Source organism: Neopsephotus bourkii, unplaced genomic scaffold (genome assembly GCF_033783945.1).
Source record: "Neopsephotus bourkii isolate Nb327-2 ecotype Australia unplaced genomic scaffold, CSIRO-AGI_Nbou_v1 NB_1600, whole genome shotgun sequence".
Lineage (NCBI taxonomy): Eukaryota > Metazoa > Chordata > Aves > Psittaciformes > Psittacidae > Neopsephotus > Neopsephotus bourkii.
Genome location: NW_026902076.1, coordinates 5731977 through 5754611, shown reverse-complemented (window position 1 = coordinate 5754611; position 22635 = coordinate 5731977). Strand labels below are relative to the sequence as shown.

At 43.9% G+C, this 22635-nt stretch overlaps 2 protein-coding genes and 1 long non-coding RNA gene across 6 annotated transcripts in view; 2 read left to right on the top strand and 1 right to left on the bottom strand.

Annotated features, from left to right (window-relative positions):
- Positions 1-6605: 6605 nt before the first annotated feature.
- Positions 6606-21140, top strand: FAM228B (family with sequence similarity 228 member B). 2 transcript variants are annotated; one of them, XM_061372344.1, is made up of 10 exons: positions 6656-6760; positions 8043-8138; positions 10170-10277; positions 11161-11280; positions 13182-13256; positions 13933-14130; positions 17114-17191; positions 18008-18095; positions 18198-18339; positions 19667-21140. In XM_061372344.1, the coding sequence occupies exons 1-10, from the start codon at positions 6671-6673 to the stop codon at positions 19722-19724; spliced, it is 1053 nt and encodes a 350-aa protein (XP_061228328.1). In that variant the 5' UTR covers positions 6656-6670; the 3' UTR covers positions 19725-21140. The 2 variants fall into 2 exon arrangements, with proteins under 2 accessions (XP_061228329.1, XP_061228328.1); XM_061372345.1 differs by lacking the exon at positions 13933-14130 and having other exon boundaries at positions 6606-6760.
- On the top strand, positions 15847-16927 carry LOC133222553 (uncharacterized). The gene is made up of 2 exons (XR_009728310.1): positions 15847-16009; positions 16068-16927. It is a non-coding gene; the product is annotated as an uncharacterized LOC133222553 (long non-coding RNA).
- ITSN2 (intersectin 2) overlaps positions 20736-22635 on the bottom strand; it is an 82131-nt gene continuing 80231 nt past the window's right edge. For all 3 annotated transcript variants that reach the window (XM_061372323.1, XM_061372324.1, XM_061372325.1), the window contains one exon: positions 20736-22211. In XM_061372323.1, coding sequence (XP_061228307.1) covers positions 22054-22211 — 158 coding nt within the window. In that variant the 3' untranslated portion in view covers positions 20736-22053. The remainder of the gene's footprint in view (positions 22212-22635) is intronic.

Sequence of the window (22635 nt, the reverse complement as noted above, 5' to 3'; positions counted from 1 at the left end):
AGAAGAAGGATCAGATTGTGCCTTTCTGTGTGTCCTTGTTACCAGCTCTTGACTATTTGAGTTGAGGGAATAAAACTGACACTTCAGAGTATTTAAAAGTAATGAATTGGCTGTCTGTCCATGTCTGGGATTATTCTGTCAATTTTTTACCCTATCAATTTTGAGATTTTGGGATTCAGGCTTTTAAACTCCTCTTTGAAATGAAACTGATTCAGAATCAAATATAGCTAAAAAGTCTTTTCTTCTCACATGCCTCAAATAGCTAATGATTTATTTGTTTCTGCAAATGAAAAAATCATGCAGCCTGGTCTTCTTAAGACTGATCTTCTTTGATGTCCTTTACACACAGTGTGATTCAAGCCTGGTAGTGACTTTGTCCCTCCTCCCCACTCCTCACAGAACTTTGCAATCACTACAGTTCAAAATAACTTTATAGCACTCAATGACAATGCAAACTGTCATGTTAAAAATGCGTTTTATTTGTCATATTCAAAGATGTACAGGACAGTCTGAAAATATGTTAATGTAATGTTTTCCTTTGTCCCTTGGGTGAGTGATGCTTTGCATAGCTGTAACGCTATTAGAGAACTTACTCTGCTTAGTGAGATTAACAGTTTTCTTACTTGGAAACAGGTGAAAAGACACATTGGAAAGATTAAGCAGAGCATCCTGAACCAAATCACTTTCAATTCAGTTAAGTAACTTAGAGAATAGGCCTCTTATGAACAGTGAACTCCCAAGCATTCTTGTAAAAGCAGAAGGAAACTCAGCAGTTGGAATGTTGTAAAGCAGCAGTTTCTTGCTTAAACTGGATAATGCTTCAAACTTCTGTACTTTATCTCCTTGTGAGCAGGGAGAAGTTCAGGTTTTCTGCACATTCAGCTACCTATCTCTCTAAAGTAGTCTGCTATAAAAATACAAGGAAACAAATAAAAAAAAATCAACAATAATAAAAATCATACACAGAATTCCTTTAATAGAGATGGGTTTTTTCAAGTTCAAATCCACCTCAGACTAGACCGTACTCAAAAGCAGACAGCAGTATTTCTAGCTGACAATTAAAAATACTAATATATGTATTCATGAGGTATTATCTGTTCCAGAGAATCAACACTGAGCACTTTATATCATTTTCAGACGTCACTTGTAACATGTGAAGAAAGGCTGCTTTGTTTTCTTTTCACAAAGAAATTATCCAGAAAAGCAAGAATAAACTCCAGACAATGTATGTTGTCAAAACCACTGCAGATCTGGCCCTGGAAACACTTAAACCTTACACTTTACTCAGGAACAGTGACCAATTACAGACAAGATGACTATTTGCAAGACCAAATAACTTGTATGAAAACTGTTACAGGATTTTGAAAGTGTTGGCAGTTTTTTGCAGTCTTCCAACTTCACTCTTTCTGCCTTCCTCCTGTGGCAGCGAAGAAGTTACTATCAGCTATGATATGGCTCCTAAATTTATTACTGAGCCAGCCAACCAGACCTGAGGCTAAATAACACCGTCTGGATCTGCTCCAGCTCCATTTGTAGTACTGCAGAAAAATACTAGGCTAAAGGTAGTCTGAAGTTATCTTAAAATATGAGGCCTAATTCTTAGATTTAGTCTCATTAATATTGCCCTAGGTGGAAACACTCCCTTGAAAACCTTCCTCGTCTGGAAGGACCATTCTGCTTTGGTATTCTATGCCCATTTTCACCCAGTGAATAAAAACTCCTGGTCATGCTCTCAGTAAACTTAACCCAGTGGACATTCTGGAAGCTCTTTGTCCTTATCTATGCCATAGAGTATCAAAATGGGAAATGTGCATGCTTCTCTGTTCATAGACCAGCACAAAGATGTCCACCAAAACCATTTGAAGTTGATGTGCTAGCCATGCATGTCAGTGACAAAGGTTTGTAATACCTAAGCTCTCACAGAACCATCACAGCTGCTATGGCAGGCATGAGCTAGAATGTCTGGAGCACAAGAAAATGAAGGCTCTCTAGGCAGTGCAGTGCTGGTACAATGGTTTTGTGTCCAACCTGCTGCAAGACACAAAGTAATGGCTCATAACTAAGAGAAAGTAGAACATTATACAAAGCAGAAGTTGCTCTGATATTTAAGGCTGAAACGAACATAGGAAGGTCCAAAACCATGGGCAATCCAATTCCCTCTTCTGGTCCATCTGCAGTCAGATGCATTTTAGTTAAACAATATTCAGGGGCTGTAAAGTGAAGAGGCTGCAAGGAAGGCTAGTCTTTGCCAGCCTGACACCAAGGACAGACCCACCAGCCAAGAACCAGACTTCTGAGGGCCGAGCAGGCAAATATGGTTTTAAACCCTGTCCTGGGTTTAGCAGTAGCAGTCAATTTTTCTCCTTCTTAGTAGCTGGTGCAGCACTGTGTTTTGACTTTCAGCCTGGGAACAGAGCTGATAACACTGATGTTTACTGTGACCAAGGACTTTGTGTGTCTCATGCTCTGCCAGGGAGGAAGGGAGGCCGGGAGGAAGATGGTGAGATTGGTGAGATGCCAGCATGCAGGCACACAGGTACAGCTGTTTCTCTTACCTAGTTTCTCCACAGCTTCCACGCACACACTGGGATACATGCTGGCTTTGTAAGTAGCAACCAGGACGAGTGTCTTTGTCTTCACAACTCTAAGTCTTCCATCAGGGTAGATAATAGGGAAAACTGGTATAAGGTTACAAGGCTCTGAAAACCCCACATAGATACACTTACTGCCTGTCAGTCTGAGCCAACTAGAGGCATTTTATTTGCCAGTATACCTTTTTTCTTGGGGGAGAAAGGGCAAATACTGTCTTAAAATATAAGCCAGGACACAGATAACCAGTGGCATTGCATATTCTGAAGACTATTGACTATTAAAGCAAGTCAGTCAAATGCTTTATTATATTGCCTTCCATTGATTAATGTATCACTTCCATTGACTAATGTATTACTGCACAGCATTTTGAAGACGTTATCCTAGTGCTCAATGTTATATGCAAAAGCACCAATAAATGCAAATAGAATAACTAGTATTGCTGTGAGAGCATGCCCAATGTTTTATGAAACTCTGCCTTGCCAATTTATAATAAGGAATGGCAAAAGACATTGCAAAGTACTGCATTTTCCTGAGAGGGGATCCAAACTTGAGAGCTGCTCAGCCTCTTCTGCAAGTTGCTTAGCTCATTTCAGTGTGGATTGACTCAGGAGGGGAAGAATTAAGAAGATCTCAGTAACACCCAGTTGAATGGGTGTCACTTCAGGATGTGTGACTTGGCTGTAGTAACAAAATTCTGCTGTCTTGAGCATGGCTGCATGCAGCCATGTCCTCAGTTTGTTTCTGAATTTCAGAGGTGAGTAACTGAGGCTGGAGCCCCACAAGGTGTCAAACAGGTCCTGCTCACCTGGGCCTTTTTCTCCTATGACCCAGCTACCTTATTCTGGCCCTGGGCTCCCCAGGGCCTTCTATTACCTGTTTAATTACTTAATGAGTCAAGAAACCAATCCAGCAAAAAAATTCAGTGATAGTTTCTTCTCCACTTAGGGAGATGAACTGTTTTAAAGGAGAACATAACAAGCCCTGCAGGTGGTGTTGCGGTGTTAGGGAAATGAATGGTGTTGGCCATTAAATTTGTATTATACAGCTAAAACTTCTTTGTATTCTGAACTGATTTCACTCCACACCTGCTGGGAAGGTGATATGTAGGGAAAGAAAGAGGCATGTGAAGGTTTTTTTGCTTGTGTTACAGTGTTCACATAACCAGACAGCAAGGGAAGGACGTAGGAAGTCCCCAGATTTCTCAGGATGGCCACAGCTCTTATCAACACGCATTTTGAAGACAGATGGAATGCTCATCCACACAGACACATTTATAGTGCTTCTCCTTGAAGCAGAGTCCTCCCCTTCTAACTTTCAGTAAGTTCTTGAAGAAAGCATAGATAAGGTTTAAAGCACTTTCTGTTGGCACCTGTGTTAGTACAATGCAGTATTATGGACCAAAAATGCACCTCTTTGCAATGATGAACTGCTTTCCACCCTGTGTCTTTGATAGCTCACTTAAAATTACAATGTAAAAATCCCACCCAAACAACCAACCAAAATACATCTGCCTGGCTCTGAAACTAGACCTAGTTTCTATACAGTCCACTGTATTTTCAGAGACTCATTTAAAACAACCTACTTAGTCTGTGGTTACCCTCTGCATAGTCTCATTTCTCAGTGACACTCCTCTAGGTCAGCAGGGTGCCCTGTGGTGATGGACCCTGCTGTTGAAAGGCAATACAGGGCAGGGCACAGCCTTCCCCGGGTCGTGCAGAGCTCACCCGAGGAGGCCAGTTTCAAATATTCTTGGTCATAAGTGGGGAAGTGTAACATTTATAAAGTCCAGGCCACATCCTCACACCTAATGGTGCAGTCTGCATAGGTCACAAACCTATTTATGTCAATATGCTCTTGGGCTCAGTGTACACAGAACTGGATCACTGGTTTGGCAGATTTATACTCAGCTGGTTGCATAAGATGATCCAATGATCTTTTCTGGCCTGAAATTCTTTCAGGTCAGTGGAGCTGGGTATGATTTACACCAGATGAGGACTTTTCTCTAGACCTCTGTATGTAATCTGCCTTGCTGAAGTTAGCAGGCCAGCACCTCTGAAAGCTGTGATTTATCTTAAAGATAATTTCCCTATCAAAGATGATGTCACTATTACCTAATGGACCGATGCCACTCTCTGAGAATCTGTTCCCAGGGATGGGGCTATCTTAACAAGTGCTTCATCTTTGAACACATTCTTCTGAGCATGCTAAAGTTAACAATATGTATCCCCCAACACAGCAGCTAGGCTGTACCCTGTAACTTTGTCCCAGAGGTGAAGTAAGCCAATGTATTTAGTAGAGTGCCGTGCTCCCTGCCATTATTGCTACTTTGCGCTCCAGCTTCCCAGAGTTTCTACCTCTGCTTTCCAGGACACTCTTTGATCTCTTACATTAAAGCCAAAGGTTGATGCACAGACTTGTCTTTCCTTTATGTTGATGATAGCTGCATTTTCCACATGCTTTGTTATGATAAAAGACTGTCATTCAGCAAAGCCTGCAGCTGGTTCATTTTCCTTCTGCTCTGTGAAGAGAAATAGATGTGTAAATGTTCATTCCCGTTCCCTTTAATATTGGAAACCAGATCTTACTGCATGTGGAATTTAGATTTAAATTCCAGGTTTAGATTTAGATCCTACTGCATGTGGAATTTAGATCTTACTGCATGTGGAATTGCCACAGAAGTAATGCTAGGCCTCAGACAAGAAAAATAACCAAATAAAAATCCTAAAAAGAAGAGAGCAGCAGAACAGACTGGGAGAGCTGGGGGTGAGGGAAATGGTCGCCTTTCTCAGAAAGGCCATGAAAGTCCAGTTACATTTTTTTAGTGTAAGTATTTCTGGGTCCTTTTTTTCCTGGCATTTAATTTTCCTCTCACTAAGGAAACAGTCCACAGTGAAAACACTAAGAAATGAGATAGAACTTGTTACAACCAGCAGATCAGAGCAGAAATAGGGGGATAAGGGTTGGGATTTCTGGGCCAGGCTTGACCTAAACTAAACATTGTTTTACTTTCAAATGGTCAGCACTAACATGGTTATTGTTAGACCTCTGGGTCACTGCGGCACTACTGCGCTGCCATTTGGGATTAAACCTCACATTTCTCTTGTGCAGTGGTATCTCTGGCAACAAGAGAAGCAAGATACTGATTAAATCCTCAGGTAGCAGCATGCATCTCATCTGGTTTACTGCAGTCCTGGCCAGCTACTAGGTAAAAAAATACACTGCAGACCAACACTTTTGTTAGTGCCATTGTGCTCAAGTTATAATTGATTAGTAGAAAACATGTATTTTCTTATCACTGGAGTACAGCCATATCGTACACCAGATTTCAGTTTCAATTTTAGTTTCATTAAGTCAGTATTACACAATAACATATGAAATCTTGCAGTAGAATTCAGTGAGCGAAACCTGTATATACCCTGTAGCTATATTGCTGTGTAGTCCAGAAGGGTTTATTTTACATGAAGCTATTGGAAATGACATTAGTATTTCAGTTAAATACAGCTATCAGGCGTGTTATAAAGTCATCAGACAGAGTGTTTATTAATAAGCGCTGAGCAATGGGAATGTATTTGAATTACAAACGAGGAATGAAGGAGCTCGGGGGTCATGGCCAGATGCCAAGCCCTACACGAAGCCTGGCGGAAGGCTGCGGCGCTCGGCACGGCGGGCTCACAGTCCGGGGCAGTGCACCCGGCTTGCTCCCCGCTTTCTGCCGCCAGCCGGGCGGTTTCCGGTGGTCCCCGCTGCCCGAACGAGCAACCCTCTGCCGCGGGGGCCCACGACCGCCGGCCCCGATAATGCGTTTCCAACGCAACTCCAGTGAGCCCGACTGCGACTGCACCTGCGCCCCACATCCCGTCGCGCGGCCGGGCTGCTGCCCTAGAGGCCGGCTGTCCTCGCTCCTGATTGGCTCACTCACCAAGGTGCTCTCTTTTCTGATTGGTGGGAAGACCTACGTACGGCTACGAGCGCCGGCGGAGGGTGCCAAGGTCTGGGTTGCCATGGCAGCAGTGGACGCTAGGCGGACGGGCGCGGAGGGATCCGGCCGTGCCTTCGACCGAACTTTGTCAGCGACTCCATGCCTCACAGCGCTGGCTCCCACCGCAGCGGCGCCCTCCACAGCTACCTACCGGCTGCCCTGCGGCTCCCCGGTGCCTCGCTGGACGTGGTGAGCGGACCCCGGCCTGGGGGTGCGCGGAGCACTGCTGGCTGCCCTCACCTCCCCTCGGCCCGGCCTCTCCCTCTGAGCGGTGCTGTCCCATCGCTGCCTCCAAGGTGGAGGGGCCAGGCCCGTTTCAGGCCCTGTGGATGCATGCGTGCGCCTTATCTGTTAGTTTGACTTCACCAACTGCAAGGTTCTGTTCATAGAGCTGCCCAGCTTGCTCTGGAGCTGGTTCACTCCTCTCGCTTGGTCCTGGCACCTGAGGGAATTGGAGGGGACCAAGCTTCCAGTGAAGGAAGCCAGCTGTGCTCTCAAGGGGTGACATCCATGTGTGCTGTCATGGTGACACGTGAGCCTACAGGCATGGCCCATATCAAGGCTTTTGTCAGAAAGGGGCTTTTGAGAGGACTGAGGCATGTCTGAGGTTACTTTGTTTTTGCCACAGAAACAATTAAAATCTGTCTTCTCAAAGGTGTTGCAAAGGCTTGTGTTTGGGCAGAGACTGAACTTTAGCAGATGGGTGTTTGAGGGAGAATGTTCTGCTTTGCTGAGCAGGCCTCATGAAGCAAGAGAAACCTGTCTTTAAAAAAAATAATAAATTACTGATACAAAGTTATGCTGCTGACAGCAAAGCAGGATATGGGTATATCTGGCAGGAAATTATAAGGAGGGTTATTCTCAGTTTTGATCGTATAAGAACAAATATCCTAACACAGAACAGCCAACCTGCTCATGGGGTGTAGCATTTGCAGACTGCAGCAAAGTTAGATTAACTTCAGACCTTAATTTAACCACTCAAGACTCTGTAAATCCTTTACTGCATTTCTGTCCAAGCATGTGATTAAGTTTTAAGACCTGTGAAGCAGGTAGCGTCTAAGTGAGCCCTGCCTTTGTCAGCAATGAAGGTTTGGCATCTAACAGGAATCCAAGCAAAATGGAAAAAGAAAGGATTAAGATTCATTGGCAGCTTGAGGTATGAAGACTGGGGGGAAAAATTGCAGCTAGAGACTTTAACACATGTTTCTTTAAGATTTCTTTAAAGCAGATTGCTACAGCAGGCAGATTTGTCTGTTTGATCTGTTTCATCCCTCCTGGGGTCCCAATTCTCCATGAGAGCAACTTGTGCTCACAGAAGAGCTTAGTCTTTCTTTGTAAGATGGAGGAAGATGGAATTCTAGTACTAGACACTGGAACCAGATGCAAAGGAGGCCGGGGGGGTGGGGGGGTGTTTGTTTTTGCCTTGCAAGTGTAGAAACAACTAAAATATACATTTTTCCTCATTGTCCAGGGATTTACAGCATCCCTGTCTCAGAGCAGAACTACTTTGAGTGGAAGGGCATGTGCAAAAGATGGCTTGAAGCTGAAGCCTGTGGCATCTTTGCAGGTAGGGAGTATATATTGCTCATAGAAAGGTACATTGAGTTGTCTAATACCAAATTTGTAGCACCTCAGGTATCTGGATGTTCCTCAGTCCTCACTGTTCATCTGTTTATTTGATATCAGAAATTAGTTCAATGCTAATCAGTGTGCTGTTGCTGTTATTTATCTATGTAGGTAATACAGTGCACAGCCTCCTTTAATCAGTCATTGCAGGAGGCAGAATAAACTGTTGGAATACTTCCCCTGCTCTTCAGAGATGATGAGGTCAGATATGCTTTACAGCATTCCCTGGAGCTTAGTAGGCTTGGCCTGTCTGGAAAAAGAGGAGATCGTTGTCAGAACAGGGGACTTCTCACAAGGAACGCCAGCCTCCATGGTAGGCACAACACTGCGGAAGCTATGAGGCACGCATAGACAAATAAAATATCTTCATACTCACATGGAGGGAGGAAGGGTACCTGCTCTCCAAAGTGTGTAGTAGTGTCCTAATTGTAAGCTCCTGTTTTATTCTGCATCTTTTGTTTCCCCTGTACAGAGAAAGCAGAAGATCATGTTAGAGGAAGTGCCTGCCACACTGCTAAGTCTTGTATTTATTTCTGGGTTTGGAAGCCATCTTACAGGAGCTGAAAAAATACAGTAGAGAATTGGGATGTTGTGACTTATTCCACTGCAAATCTTTTTGTTTACCTTGTGTCTCATGGAAAAATAGAAATCTTGCAAAGTTATGCAGGAGGGAAGTCCTTCATACCATTTATATTATATAGGCTTTTATCCTTGTCCTGGATTATGTGGCAGAAGTGAGAATTTTTTTTCATAGAAGTAGTTGGAGTGAAGGACATGAGCTTATAAATTTGAGGAAGAAAAGTTTCAAAGCTTGACTGGGTGAGACACTGAGCAACCTTGTCTGTGAGACTGGCTGTTCTTAAAGCAGGCAGTGGGACCAAATCACCTCCGGAAGTCCCTTCCAATGAGTGCTTTCCTGGGTTTTTTGACTCAGTCACAAAAGGCAGGAAAGCATTGGTGTGAGGAGGCAGGAATATCCAGGCAGATGTATCTGTTAGTGCTTAAAAACAGGGATTATGAAATGAAACAAATTGGGATGTAGTTTAAAGACTAAACGTTGAACCAATGGTAAGCGATTTGAATCTGCAGTGTAGTGGGGTCTGTTAGGAGTCAGTACCACTGAAGTGCTGGGTTGGATAAAGTCTTAAATGTTGTCTTGTACAAAACCAAAATGTTGTTATCGTCTACACATTCAGAGAGTCTGTAGACTCTTAACTAGATGTTGCCAATAACTGAAGAACAAGTTTGTTTCATAACTGAAAGATCTGGCTGAGTGTGGATGTCAGTATCTGCAGAAGTAAGCTCTTATTTTGGTCTACTCTTTACCTAAGTAATTTGTGAATACAACATTTCCTGTAAGCAGTGTGTCTCTAGTGAATCTGAAGGAAATAAATGTTTAAATGGGGGTTCCTCTAAAGGGCATTTTGCTTCTGTGCTTCTTATATCTCTCTGTTATAAATTGATCCAGATATCCTGCAGCAAGTACAATAGAGGAGGTGGAATTTTCTGGCTGGAGCTCAGAGTTAGTGCTTTAGTGTAAGATAGATCTAACTTTAAAACCCACTAAAATTCAGCCATCCCTATGGTGGAATTTGGAGGTTCTTTGAAAGTGACTTTTATGTAATTGAAAAAAGCACAAAGGAAAGAAGTAAAAAGTCAGGAGCTAGAATTTGATAGCTCTGAAATATTTTCAAAGCTGAGGAGGATTCTGGAATAATTTGTGAGTGACTCTGTTCTTTGAAACAAAGTGTACAATCATCCATTGCTAATGGAGTTGAGGACAGACTATCAGAGGATCTGATATTTTATCTCTCTGTTTAATTTTGTGTGATAGGAAAATGCTGCTGCTATCAGCAGTTAGAATTCCTTTAGAGATTTGTTTCATTGTTTTGTGGGAATTGTAAGAAACCCAGGGGCTTTGCCATTTTTACAACAGTTTTATATGTTTTGAATATTTTAACGTTTCTCCCAGACTAGTCCAATAATCCATAGTGTGAGTAGCTCAGAGACTCCATGGTGGCTACCAAGATTTATGTGCCCAAGACCTGTGAGAAAATGTGATCAGCAAAGGCTTTGGCAGGTGAGTGACTCTCAGCATTCCTTCAGCTGTAGATTCTACTGTGAAGACACATGAAACCAGTATGTGTAACTGGGATCCCAGGACATTTGGGTGCAATTGAGCTCCTGTCTTGGAACAGTCAGCCTAACGCTTCTGAAGTTCTGGGCAGTGATGTGGTCAGTTGGTCTGTGTGTGCTCCAGGACTGCTGTCCCCAGCATTTGCTTGGATTCATGTGTGAGTCCTCCTTAGCAGGAACTCTGTGCTTCAGTCTGTCCCCCAGGGCATGCTCTGAAAATTGTATTACAAAAAGATGTGTGTGCCCTGTCCTTCCGATCAGCCTGTTGTAGATTGAGTCTGCCTAATGTGAATTGTCTGTCTAGTGTTCACGTATTACATGAATCTTCCAGAGGAATCCCAAAAGTTAATGCTGGTCAGCAGTGTTAGCACATTCAGAAATCATATTGCAGCCTCTCTTACATGTGCATGAGGAGGCTGCTGACTCAGTAAGCAGTGGTCTGATATTACAATGGGTGCTTAAACTATGAGTGGCTAGAACTGGACCTGTATGTATATGCATCTTCCTTCAAAGAAGAGTGCCCAAATAATTAAAATCATGGCTTTAAATGGGGATATCCCAAATCTCCATCATTCCTGTTTCATCTGTGTGAAACGCTCTTCATCTCTTATGTTGAAGTATTCCTGACAACTGCTACAAGGGATGCTTTGTTGTATTTCCTGAACAGAAATAAGGTTTACCAGGCAGTGGGGTGTGAAGATGTTGGGTGAACTTCCTACTGTTCTATCCCAGTTTGTAGCTTGATTGTGGAACCTAGATGAGAGCCTGACCTTTGAGAAGGTTGACTTTCTTTGCAGACCTTTTCTTTTTTTTTTACATTTATCCAGAGGTTCTCCTCAGCATCAGCAAAGAGTGGCACAGCAGATACTTTCGAGTGCAGAAGAAATTTTGAGGAGAAAAGTAATACCAAAGATTGGCTAACAGAGAAACACTTCAGCTGTGAGGAGGTATGAGTGGAGGAACGAAATGCAGTGGAAGGTGTGGAGGGGTGAATGAAAAATGGTGATTTGCAAAATCCTGTAAAAACTGAGATAACATTTATTGTTGGGAAGGGGAACAAAGTACTCTGGAAATAACAATCCAATGCGTTTTATCAAGCCCTTCCTTGCATCCTTTTGGAGCAGGTTTATTGAGCACCATGCAATTTGGTGTGTGAAAGTTTTCCATAACAACTTAAACAAGCTTATAACTTTTTAGAATCATGGACTTAAAGAACAGCCCGGGTTGGAAGGGACTTCGAAAGATCATCTGGTCCCACCTTTCATGGGAATCATAGAATATTTAGGGTTGGAAAGGACCTTAAGATCATGCAGTTCCAACCCCCCTGCCATGGGCAGGGACACCTCACACTAAACCATGTCACCCAAGGCTTCGTCCAACCTGGCCTTGAGAACTGCCAGGGATGGAGCATTCACAACCTTCCTGGGCAACCCATTCCAGTGCCTCACCACCCTTACGATAAAGAATATCTTCCTTATATCCAATCTAAACTTCCCCTATTTAAGTTTTAACCCATTACCCCTTGTCCTGTCACTACAGTCCCTAATGAAGAGTCCCTCCCCAGCATCCTTATAGGCCCCCTTCAGATACTGGAAGGCTGCTATGATGTCTCCACGCAGTCTTCTCTTCTCCAGGCTGAACAGCCCCAACTTTCTCAGCCTATCTTCATACAGGAGGTGCTCCAGTCCTCTGATCATCCTCGTGGCCCTCCTCAGGACTTGTTCCAACAGTTCCATGTCCTTTTTATGTTGAGGACACCGGAACTGCACACAATACTCCAAGTGAATTCTCACAAGAGCAGAGTAGAGGGGCAGGATCACCTCCTTCAACCTGCTGGTCACACTCCTTTTGATGCAGCCCAGGATACGGTTGGCTTTCTGGGCTGTGAGCGCACACTGAAGCAGTCTCATGTTCATTTTCTCATCGACCAGCACCCCCAAGTCCTTCTCCACAGGGCTGCTCTGAATCTCTTCTCTGCCCAACCTGTAGCTGTCCCTGGGAAAGGGATTCTGGAGGAGATTGCCTAGCACCCTGTCCAGCTGCATCTTGAAAACCCCCAGATATGGGGACTCTATCCCATCCCTGGGAAGGTTGTTCCAGTGAATGATTGATCTCACTGTAAAAAATTTCTTTCTCATATTGAGATGAAACCTCTCCCAATGCAACTTGTACCCATTGCCCCCTGCCTTCTCCACGTGATTCCTTGTGAAGAGAGAGCCTCCGTCCTCTCTGTAGCCATCCTTTCAGTACTGGCAATCTGTCATGAGGTTCCCCCAGGCTTTCTCTTCTCCAGGGAGAAGAGACCTAACTCCTTCTGTCAAAGGAGACTCGTTTGGTTTCTATAAGGATTCTTCAGATGTGTATCATGCGGAAGGAAGAATTTTCACCTGTTCACTAATGTGTGTTCTAAGTACACTCTGCTCGTGGTTCTCAGCTGGAGAGATGTCTGTGTCTCCCTGGTGCTGTGGCCAAAGAGCGGAATGGGCTGGTACCACTGAACATGTGCATTATAGTTCTTCCAAAACTCTTCTGTTGCTACATTGAACCTAACTGTTCAGAGGAAGTCTCGCAAGGCCAGGTTGGATGGGGCTTTCAGCAACACCTGGTCCAGTGGAAGGTGTCCCTGCCTGTGGCAGGAGGCTTGGAACTAGATGAGCTTTAAGGCGCTTTCCATTTAAAACCATTCTACCATTCTGTGGTTCTATGATTTGCCTGCCTGTGCTATCCTCCCAGCTGTTATGGTGTAGCGTGCCTTTAATCACAAGACAAGTAATTATTTTGATTCAAAAGTAACTGTAATTCCTACTCTTACTTTTACTTCATATGGGTTTTTTTGATGTTTTGTTAGGCAGGAGCTGATCAAAGTCAAGACATCATTGTTTCTGCTCACTGCATCTTGGACAGAGAAAATTATCTTGTGAGGGTAAGAAGTGGTATCTTTTTTCTCATTTCCTGTGTGCTTTCCTGTATGTCAATGTGTTTCCATCAGTGATTCATGAGAAAATATCAGTTGTCTGTATTCTTGAAAAACTAAATTTAGAAGTACAAGTTTCTGACCTCTTCAGTCTCCTTTGGATAGGGCTGCAGGGGTAACCCTAAATATGAGCTTGGGAATCACCTGGCTTTGGTGACTTACCTCCTTATTTGCACCTAACTTTTGTTCTGTGGGTGTGATCAGATGGTGATGGCAGGCCTTGGAATAAAGGGCAGGAGGGCTGATCTGATCTAGTGGGTTGTCAGTGGTACAGGGAGAAGGTCCTTCCCCTGCCACCTATTTTGTACAGTCTTGGGCTTATCAGACCCTTACTCTGAAGTGATTTCAGCTCACAAACCTGGTGAAAGTGAATGGTTTTCTGCCAATCTTGCACTATAGCTTAAAAAAATGAGAGTTTGAATTCCGGAGCTTGTTCCAGGAAGAGCTTGGAAACAAGTGGTGGGAGCTGGAGAGAGGAAGTAGCAGAAAGAAGGGCTGGCAACCAGGGCTTTTGCAGCCATGACCAGACAGATCAGGTCAGCCAAGCTGCCTGGCTTCACCCATGGAATCTTCAGTGTGGTTGGCCAATAGGTTGTATGGGCTTTATTTTCCATTTCTTGCTTAGGAGGTGGACAGATATTTGAGGCACAATGAATTCTTAGATCTGAGAAAGAAGGAGATGCTCTACAAGAAATGGCTTGAGGATGTTTCAGAGCCACTGCTGCAGAAGATCAAGAGCAAAATGGACAGCAAGTCAAGTAAAGAAATACAGAAAAGGAAAGAAGAACAACTCTCTCTCTATTTAGACTACTGTAAAAAGAAGGTAACAATGAGAAGTAAATTCCTGTCATGGAGAGGGCTGCATACAGAGGGCTGTGGGCAAGACACATGTATTCTATAGTTCTGTGTGTTTCAATACTTGTAAAACTTGGAGTCACTGCAGGAAATTCTTGTTGGTTTTCTTGATTTTGCTTTGAATTTCACTCCACTGTGGAGTATCAGATCCCATGAATCAACTTTCTACATGTCAGGGGTGGATATAGAGCAATAGAAGCAGTTACATAATTGGTCACAAATAGTATTTTATGTAGAGCAGGCTTTTGTTCTAAGTGGAAACCATGGCACAGAGGAGTTACGAGACTGCAAACAAGCTTCCCATCCAGAAATAAAAATGTCATGGGAACTGTGTTGTTATATGACAGCGAATGTTCTTTTCTTCGAAGGTCTGATGTGAAAGACCCACACATTTAAAATGCATGGGATGAGAAAGAGCTGCACCAGTCTTACTGCTGAAGTTCTGGGATTTAGGAATTAACGTTGGGTGTCCTGTACATATCTCACAGGCTTCTGTGGCAGGTCATGATGCTGTAGTGGGATGTATCGTTCTCACTGAATAAGCACAGCGCCAGTGATCAGCTTCCTCCTTTTCTCCTTTCTCTGTGGTGCCAGCTCTCTCATCAGCATGTCTATAAAGCAGACTAAAGCCCATCAGATAAACAGGGCAATTGATTTGCTTAAGTTTGCATTAATTGTGGCAGCATATGATAGATTGTGCAAAACTTAAGACACTTTTGTGGTCATTACTATAGTGACTTCTGGCTGTGCATTTCCCTCCCCTTCCATTTTGTCCATTTTCTCTTGCTCTCTTCACTGCTATTAGTCTTCTCCTTGTCCTGTTCCTCAGATCTTCTCACCTTCCTGTGTCTCTGTCACTGGTCCATTCCCTCTATCCATATGTATTCTTCTTCCTCCAGTTGTGCTTCTTGCACTCTTCCTCTCTCGAGGCAACCCTTTTACTCCATCCCCAAGTCTGTCACTGTTTTGTCCCCTTTTCTTCTGTAGACTCCCCAGTGCTGTGTCTCCCACTCCTTGTTGCTTCTGATGACTCCTCCAAGTTCTCCACTGTCCTTTGCTTTCCAAAGCTGCCTTCTCCCCATTTCCTCCGTACTCATCCTCTCTAGTAACACTCTTTCTCCTCACTGTCCTTTCAGGTTCCTCCATCTCAGTTTTTCTGTCAGTTAGCATTTCTACCTCCTTTATCATGCCATTGTAGCCTTCCTCCTTTCCCTCCTTTCCGTGTCTCCATTGTTCCAAGTGACCTGCTCGTGTATGTAATTTTCCTTAAATCTATCTCCTTTTTGTCCCCATTCTCACCTCCTTTTTACTTCCATTCCCATGGACATGGTCTGCAAATGCATGATGAGGTGGTTGGTCACAGTGTGAAGATGGCAGCAGCTCTACTCTCTTTCGAGCACTGGCAGGGAAGTGCTACACTGTAGCCTGCAAGGACAGGGAAGTTTCCCTGGCCTGGCTTGCTGCTGTGTTAGCCACAACTCATCTTTTGGAAGTCCCGGATATTGCAGGTGTTGTGTGCTGAGATGCTGCAGAGTAAGAGACCCTTTTGACTCATTAAGAGCAGGCTGTTACTCTGCTTTCTGCCAAGGGGTGTGCGAGTCACCAGACATCAACTGCAGGAAGGGATCAAACATGGGTGTGCTGCACAGCACTAAGCACAACTGACTGAGAGCACATAGGGGTCATGTCTAATGGTAAACCAAGGGATGGCACTAAAACCCTGCAAAATGAGGCATTTTGGTGCTTAAATGGGAGATGGTGAATGTAGCTGCCGCTTTCACTCTGGGGAACTGCCAGATCCTGGGGAGCAGAGGCCACTGCAGATGCAACAACATTCCTACTCAGCAGTAGCTGAAGCCCCATGGAACTGCCTGGGTGCTCACCGAGTGTCTCGGAACAGCACAGGCCCTTGGGGCATGGCTTGCTCGCCCATGTGAGCACCTTCAACACAGTGACCTCTTAAACCTACTGCAGAGCCCACACTGTTTGATTTGGACTCATCTTGCAGCGCTCCTGAACTGTTCAGGTTAAAGCATGGTTTTTCCAACTCTAACTTGAAATCACATCCACAGATTGCCAAAAAGAACTGTTTAGGGCTTAGATCTGAAAGACCATGGGCTGAACATTCCCTTCCTTCCTGAGACCCCTGAAGAACCATCTGCACAAGAAAGCTGAAAGACTTCATTTCTGAGATGTTGGTGGAATGGCAAGAGTATTAGAGAGAAGTATTTGATAAATACACTTGCCTTTCTCTTACTGTTGTTAGAGTGTCACTTGTGTTCTGTTCTTTTCTGTTGTTTTTTTTTTTTTACTTCTGTTTTGTTTTCTCCTCTGTGCAGCTCTTACTTGATGCAATTTAGGTAAGTCCTGGGTTACTGGCTGTAAACAGTGCATTATAACATGGAGACAAACAGTTGGAATTTACCTTTCTCAGCATCAGGCTTGATCACTGTGTTAACCTCAGTGTTCAGCTTCTTGATGGCCTGTTTGATCTGGTATTCTTTGGTCTTGGCATCAACAGTGGATGCCAAGTGGTGGTACTGGCTGTTCCCCAGCTAACTCTGGTCACAAAGAACCTGAACTCAGCCTCTTTTTAATATCTGTTCCCACCTCTGTCAAAACATTTTCTGTTGAACAGAATTTCTCCTTTTTCTTCACTGCCCTAGCTGTGGTTAGCATTTTAGCCTGTAATTACTTCTGGATGCTTTGTGAAATCATTTTTTATATATTCATGCCTATAATAAATTAAAATAGATGGAAGAATTTTCCTGTTACACTTAAGTCACCTTCTTTCTGAGGTGCAGTGTGTGAAAATTCAGGATTCCTTTTCTCCACCACTCCTGGTGCTGTCTTCATATCACGCCTGGGAGTGTAATACCTGAGCTGGCTGCTCTCGCTGTTTTATCACCAATAGCTTATGGGACCTGACACAGTACCCACTTCTCCCACAGGGCTATGTGATTTTGGATGCTTATGACCCATCAGAATACGACCCATTCTTCCTGAGGACATCTACAGACTGGTGGAAGGTATGATAATTATTTATGCCATGAGGTCTAGGGGCACTCTTTGGCCATCAGGAAGTTAATGGCTGGAGAGGAGGCAGAGTGTGTTACTGATGTGCTGCTATGGGGCTGGCATAGAGCAAAATATGGGTCCCAGCTCCTACTGCATTTAAGCCCAAGTGTGTCTGAAAATGTTTTTCACTGGGAAACAGTTTGGATCCATGCTAAGCCCAGACTTGGAGGCACAGTAGGCAATAGCGGGGGGGGAGGTTTGTTTACCCCATCTGAAGTTCATTGTAGCAGTGTGGGAAGCATCCTGTCTAACAGGGATTGGTGTGTTCATGGGCAAGCTGGATGTGCGCTCTGTAGGAGGCAATCTAACAGTTCAGATGACCTTTACAGAAGCTCACTCAAATGCACCAAGGGCTAATAGAAGAGGTAGGGAGCACTTGGACACAAATCCATGAAGTGCAATTCTCTAAATCCCTTCTGGACACTGTGAGCCCTCAGCAGCTGTGGGGATGGAGCTGATTGCAATGTGTGAACCCCTACAGGGTTCATCAAGATCAGATGCCTCCAGGAAATCAGATCTCATGTCTATGGTCTAACTCTGTGACACAGTTGTTGAATGCACTATACGGCCTGCCCGAGGATCTGAGAGGCTCAGTATTTCTGAGGCCACTCAAGTCTGCCACCTGTTTTTATCCATAAAAGAATGAGGTTGATGCTCCTTCCCTGCTAACCAGTGGTATCCTGACATTTACCTCCGACTTTGGTCTTTTGAGGCTGACAAAGTGCTTGTGTTGCTGCTTAAGCATGACATAACTGTCTCTGCCACAGGTTTCAATACCAGCTTTACAGGATCCTTTGTTAAGAGACATTCAAAGAAAGTTGGTTGAGACAGGCATCACCAAGCAGTGTGAGACAGGTACTTTAAACAAGTGGTATCCCTTAGAAGTGTTTCATACTGGAGCCGTGCCCTCCTTGTGACAGTAGGTGCTCACATGAGGCACTTGTTACTTCCTGCCAGGAAGACCTCTCTCTAACAGAGAACTGAACAAACTGAGCAGAGAACTGCCACTGCTACCTTTGAGCCGGCAGCATATGGATGCAATTGAGTGGCTGAAGATACCACACACCTACATTGCTAGTGACGTTTACCAAACAAAGAGGTAAGAGGTAATGTGATGTATATTGAGAGGCAGCACAACAGGTACAGTGGATGAGGCCTTTCCTTCTTGGCTGCATAGCAGACCATTAGTTAAAACTTAATTTTCATAGTGAATTCTGCTTTATTGTGTTATTTCTCCTGAGAAAGAAGTGTTGGTGAAGGGAAAAGCCTTCAGGGTGCTTTACTGGAAGATCTGAAAAGGTTCAAGGTTCATACTTGCCTTGGGTTTTAGAGTTGGTTTGTTTTTCTATTAGTTTCTAGATTTTGGGAGCAGTTGGAGGTCATACTTGTATCACAGACTGGTGGAGGTTGGAAGGGATCTTTGGGGGTGGTCTTGTCCAACCCCTCTGCTGAAGCAGGGCCACAGAGAGCCAATTGCCAGCCACCATGTCTAGGCAACTTTTGAGTATCTCCTAGGATGGGGACTCCACAACCACGCCAGACAGCCTGTGCCAGTGCTTGGTCAGTAAAGAAGTGTTTCCTGATGTTCACACATCCTGTGTTTTGCTGCATGCCCATTACCTCTGGTCATGCTACTTGGCACTACTGAAAAGAGCCTGGCTTTGTCTTCTTTGTACCTTTCATACACACTAATGAGATTCCCCCTGAGCCTTCTCTTCTCCAGGCTGAACTGTCCCAGCTTTCTCAGCCTTGTCTTGTATTTGCTCAACCAGTGTCCTTTGACCATTGAGTGTCGTGGCTCAAACCATGATGCTGGTTCTGCAAAGGAGTAGCCTGTGCTGAGGGAGCTAAAGACCACTCCAGAAAGTTGTATCTTATAGCTGAGCTGAGGGGCTGCTTTTCTGCATACAGGCTGGTTGGACTCAAAACTACAGCACAGATGTCTAATGGTGAGCTGAACTGGAGCAGTGATGCAGCTGCCTAGGCTGAGAACACTAGGGAGCCTGGGCTAGCCAGCCCTGACAGAGAAGCAGTTGGGATCAGAGTGGTCCTATTTTTTTAATTCTCATGCTTTTTTTTTTTTACAGTCCAGGCTCTCATTCACCCCTTTGAAAGCTCTCTGGTTCTGCCACTGCAGTACACAACACTTAAGGGAACTCCTGCTCCCCAGTGACAAGAACATCAAAGGTGAACTGAGAGCCTGATGTCCTCCTGAGCCAGGCACACTCTGCCCCTCAGCCCCTGCCTTGGAGTTGTGTGGTTTTAACTAGCCCAAAGCTTTATTCCACAGGAAAACTGGTCACAATGACAAACATTTCCTGGACTGACTCAGTGTGGGAAAGAGCTAGTGCAGGAAGCTGTGCTGGGCCCCAGCAGCCTTTGTGCTGCATGGACTGGCAATAATTTTTACTTCTGTTTGTTTAAAGGCGAAAAGCCATCAACCACGACAGAGACAACATATGGTATCATCTGTCCTCCAGCTGATTGCAGCGGCAAGCACAGCCATCAGAAGGTGCCACCTGCAAAGTATGTTGTTATCTCCTGCCAGAGCAAGAGGGAACAAGCCAGGTCTGGCAAACTGCAATAAACTTGTTGTCTCAAACATGTCATTCTGAAGTAGTTACTCAGCAGCCAGAGAAATGTTTGAGATGCTGCTCCTGTTATTCCCAGCTCCAGTTCATGCTCTACAGGCCAAACCCTACTATTTTAGGAGATTTAACTTAGGCTCAGCTCTGCAAAGACAGTGCTGATATCCTCTGGTTTATATAGTGTGTCTTCTCACCAGTTCATCTCCTTCAAAAAGAAAAGTTAGAAAAAGGTCTGGTAGGCCTCAGACTCTGCATGTTATCCCCAGCTCTGAGGCTGCTGTATTTCCTATGACAGGAAGTGTGGTGTTAGCACTGGGAAGAGGCAATGGCAAAGCTTGCACAATTTTAGCTGCATCTGGTGCAATTTTTTGTGAAGCTGAAAGACCTCACCTTGAGATTTAGAACAAGCCCTCTCTTGAACGAGAAGGAGGCACTCCTGGCTATGTGCCTCATCAGCAGATGTGTGCAGAAGAGTGGCTTAGAAAGCGCTGATAAGGAAATAAAGGTTTGGTTTTGTTTGTTCAAATCTTTACAAGAACTCCCATAATGAATGTCTTGCAAAATATTATTTGCAAAATAATGCTAGGCTAGTAACAAGGTTTCAAAGGACTTCCCCCTGGAGGCAGTGTACAAGCAGGAAATCAAACTAACATACAGATGAGTGTTCTGAGAAGGCAGGAATTATGAGGGGAGAGCAGGAGGAAAGTGGTTTTTACAGAACAGAGCTTTTTGGAGAGCCAGTGCTGAGCACCATGTACTGTCAGTGCCCTGCAGATGGGTTTCTCTCCTGTTCCAGTGCAGTGTGTGGCTGCACAGCAGCTCTGGTGTTGAAGCCTGAGAACAGAACTCCTCATGGCTTGTACAAGAAGCTCCAAACTCCCAGTGTACAGACACAGACTCTCAAGAATTGCCAAGATTTAGTTTTATTTAGGATTAGAAATACTGAACCACAGAAAACTTGTTAAAAGAAATACAGGTCAACTCAGTCCCGTAACAGGAGGGTGTACAGGCAGCAATCAGGTGGGAAACTGTCAGACATCAGGAGGTGCTGCTGTCCCCATGGAAGACAAGGGCCCACATTGCTCGGAATTCCATGCTGTGCTTTTCCAACAATGCAGTTTAAGGAGGCAGTAAATGGTTACAATGTATCAAACCCTTTATAAACAAACTCTTCTTTTGCTTAACCAGCCTTGATTTTGATGCCGAGAGGAAGTTTTTGCTTTCAAATAACCTCGTTTTACAGATTCATACTGGGGTGACAGTTCCCCCCAGCAAACCCTTTCAACTTGTAATAAACTTTTCTTGAATTTAATCCTCTAAATTTTTTCTTATTATTTCACATTCCCCTATAAAATAAAATATACTTTTTAAAAATCACTGCATCAATAAACATCTGTAAACAAATTACATTAATAAACTTATATTTTACTCTCTATATACATGTTGGCAATGTCAAAGCTTCAAGATTCACTTGGAGGTCTGCAAGACCAAGGAAATGTACACAAATAACTTATATTTAGGAAAAAACCAAACGCTGAGGAGCATTTTGCCACATTACTGTGGGTCACAGTATTTAAAATATCTTTTATTCTAGTTACTCTTCACAACCACATTGTCTCAGCAGAGAATGAGGAATTGAACTGAAGCAGAAAGAAAAATCAAGTAGCAGTTACTGATTTCAGTGCAGAACTAAGTCAAGTAAGGAACTACACTTGATTCTTAAAGAATAATCAAGGTATCAGAGACTTCTCCAGTGCTAAGGCTTCTTCAGCATTTAATCTTTAAAACTATCATCCTGAGACGGGAAGATTCCAGTGGATATCACTTTGCAGATTTCAAATGGAATGATTCTAGTGCTGAGCTTAAACCATTCCTCAGTCTGGATGTCAGACTAAGTGGTAAAATATACATGCGTCTTGATGCCACATTTCTAGTGAACACTTCTTATGGCCCTGAAAGTGGAAACATTGGCATCCAAATCCAAGATATTCCAACATAATAAAAAGGCACTGAGCTATAGAACTGTATATACAGTAACACTTGTGTTTGCATAGATCAACAACAACTTTGAATGCTGCAAGGAGCTAAACACAACCAGGAACTAAGAGGAAATACGGAAGCAGCAGAAATTCTGCTTAATAATCAGCGTGGGGCAAGGCATCTTTTACAGAAAAGCTGTTGAGGCCATCAGCTTCAGCTGTCCTTCATAAATTAAGAAAGTGTTCTTAGAGGAGCGTTTTCTGGTCAAAGAGCTGCAGGTCGAAACGGACCCACACTTCACCTGTTGGAACTTCATGCAGCAGTAAGTGCTTAGTCGTGGGGCCTTTGCTTTCTTGTTCTGTTCTGATTTTTGCTACTGGAACTTCAGTGCGGCCCAAAAAATCTGTTGGGCAAGCAAATAAGAAATTTCATTAAGCAAAGAAAGCTTAGAAAAGCTTAGAAAATCTGAAAGTGTCAGGTTAAGCAGCGATGTTGTGTAGTAAATATTTAGCTCCAGAGCACTGGCTAGCCCTCAGCCCTGGGTAGATCAGCCAGGTCTTTTAATACAGAATTAGGATGGAAAATATGCCTTTATGTCATGGTTTTATCTAAGGCCTTCAGAAAGACAATTTCAAATGTTCTCCTGCCTTAGAGCTGGAGGGTCAGAGATGATGGAACCTGTTTACAAGTCAGCTGTGATGCTACAAACATAGCTAAAACCCATCAACTATATTGGCTCAGCCGACTTTTAGTTAGGCTCATAGACTGTTCTTTTCACAAGAACAACGACCTCAAACAATTACTGCCACTAGTAGGTTCACAGTCCT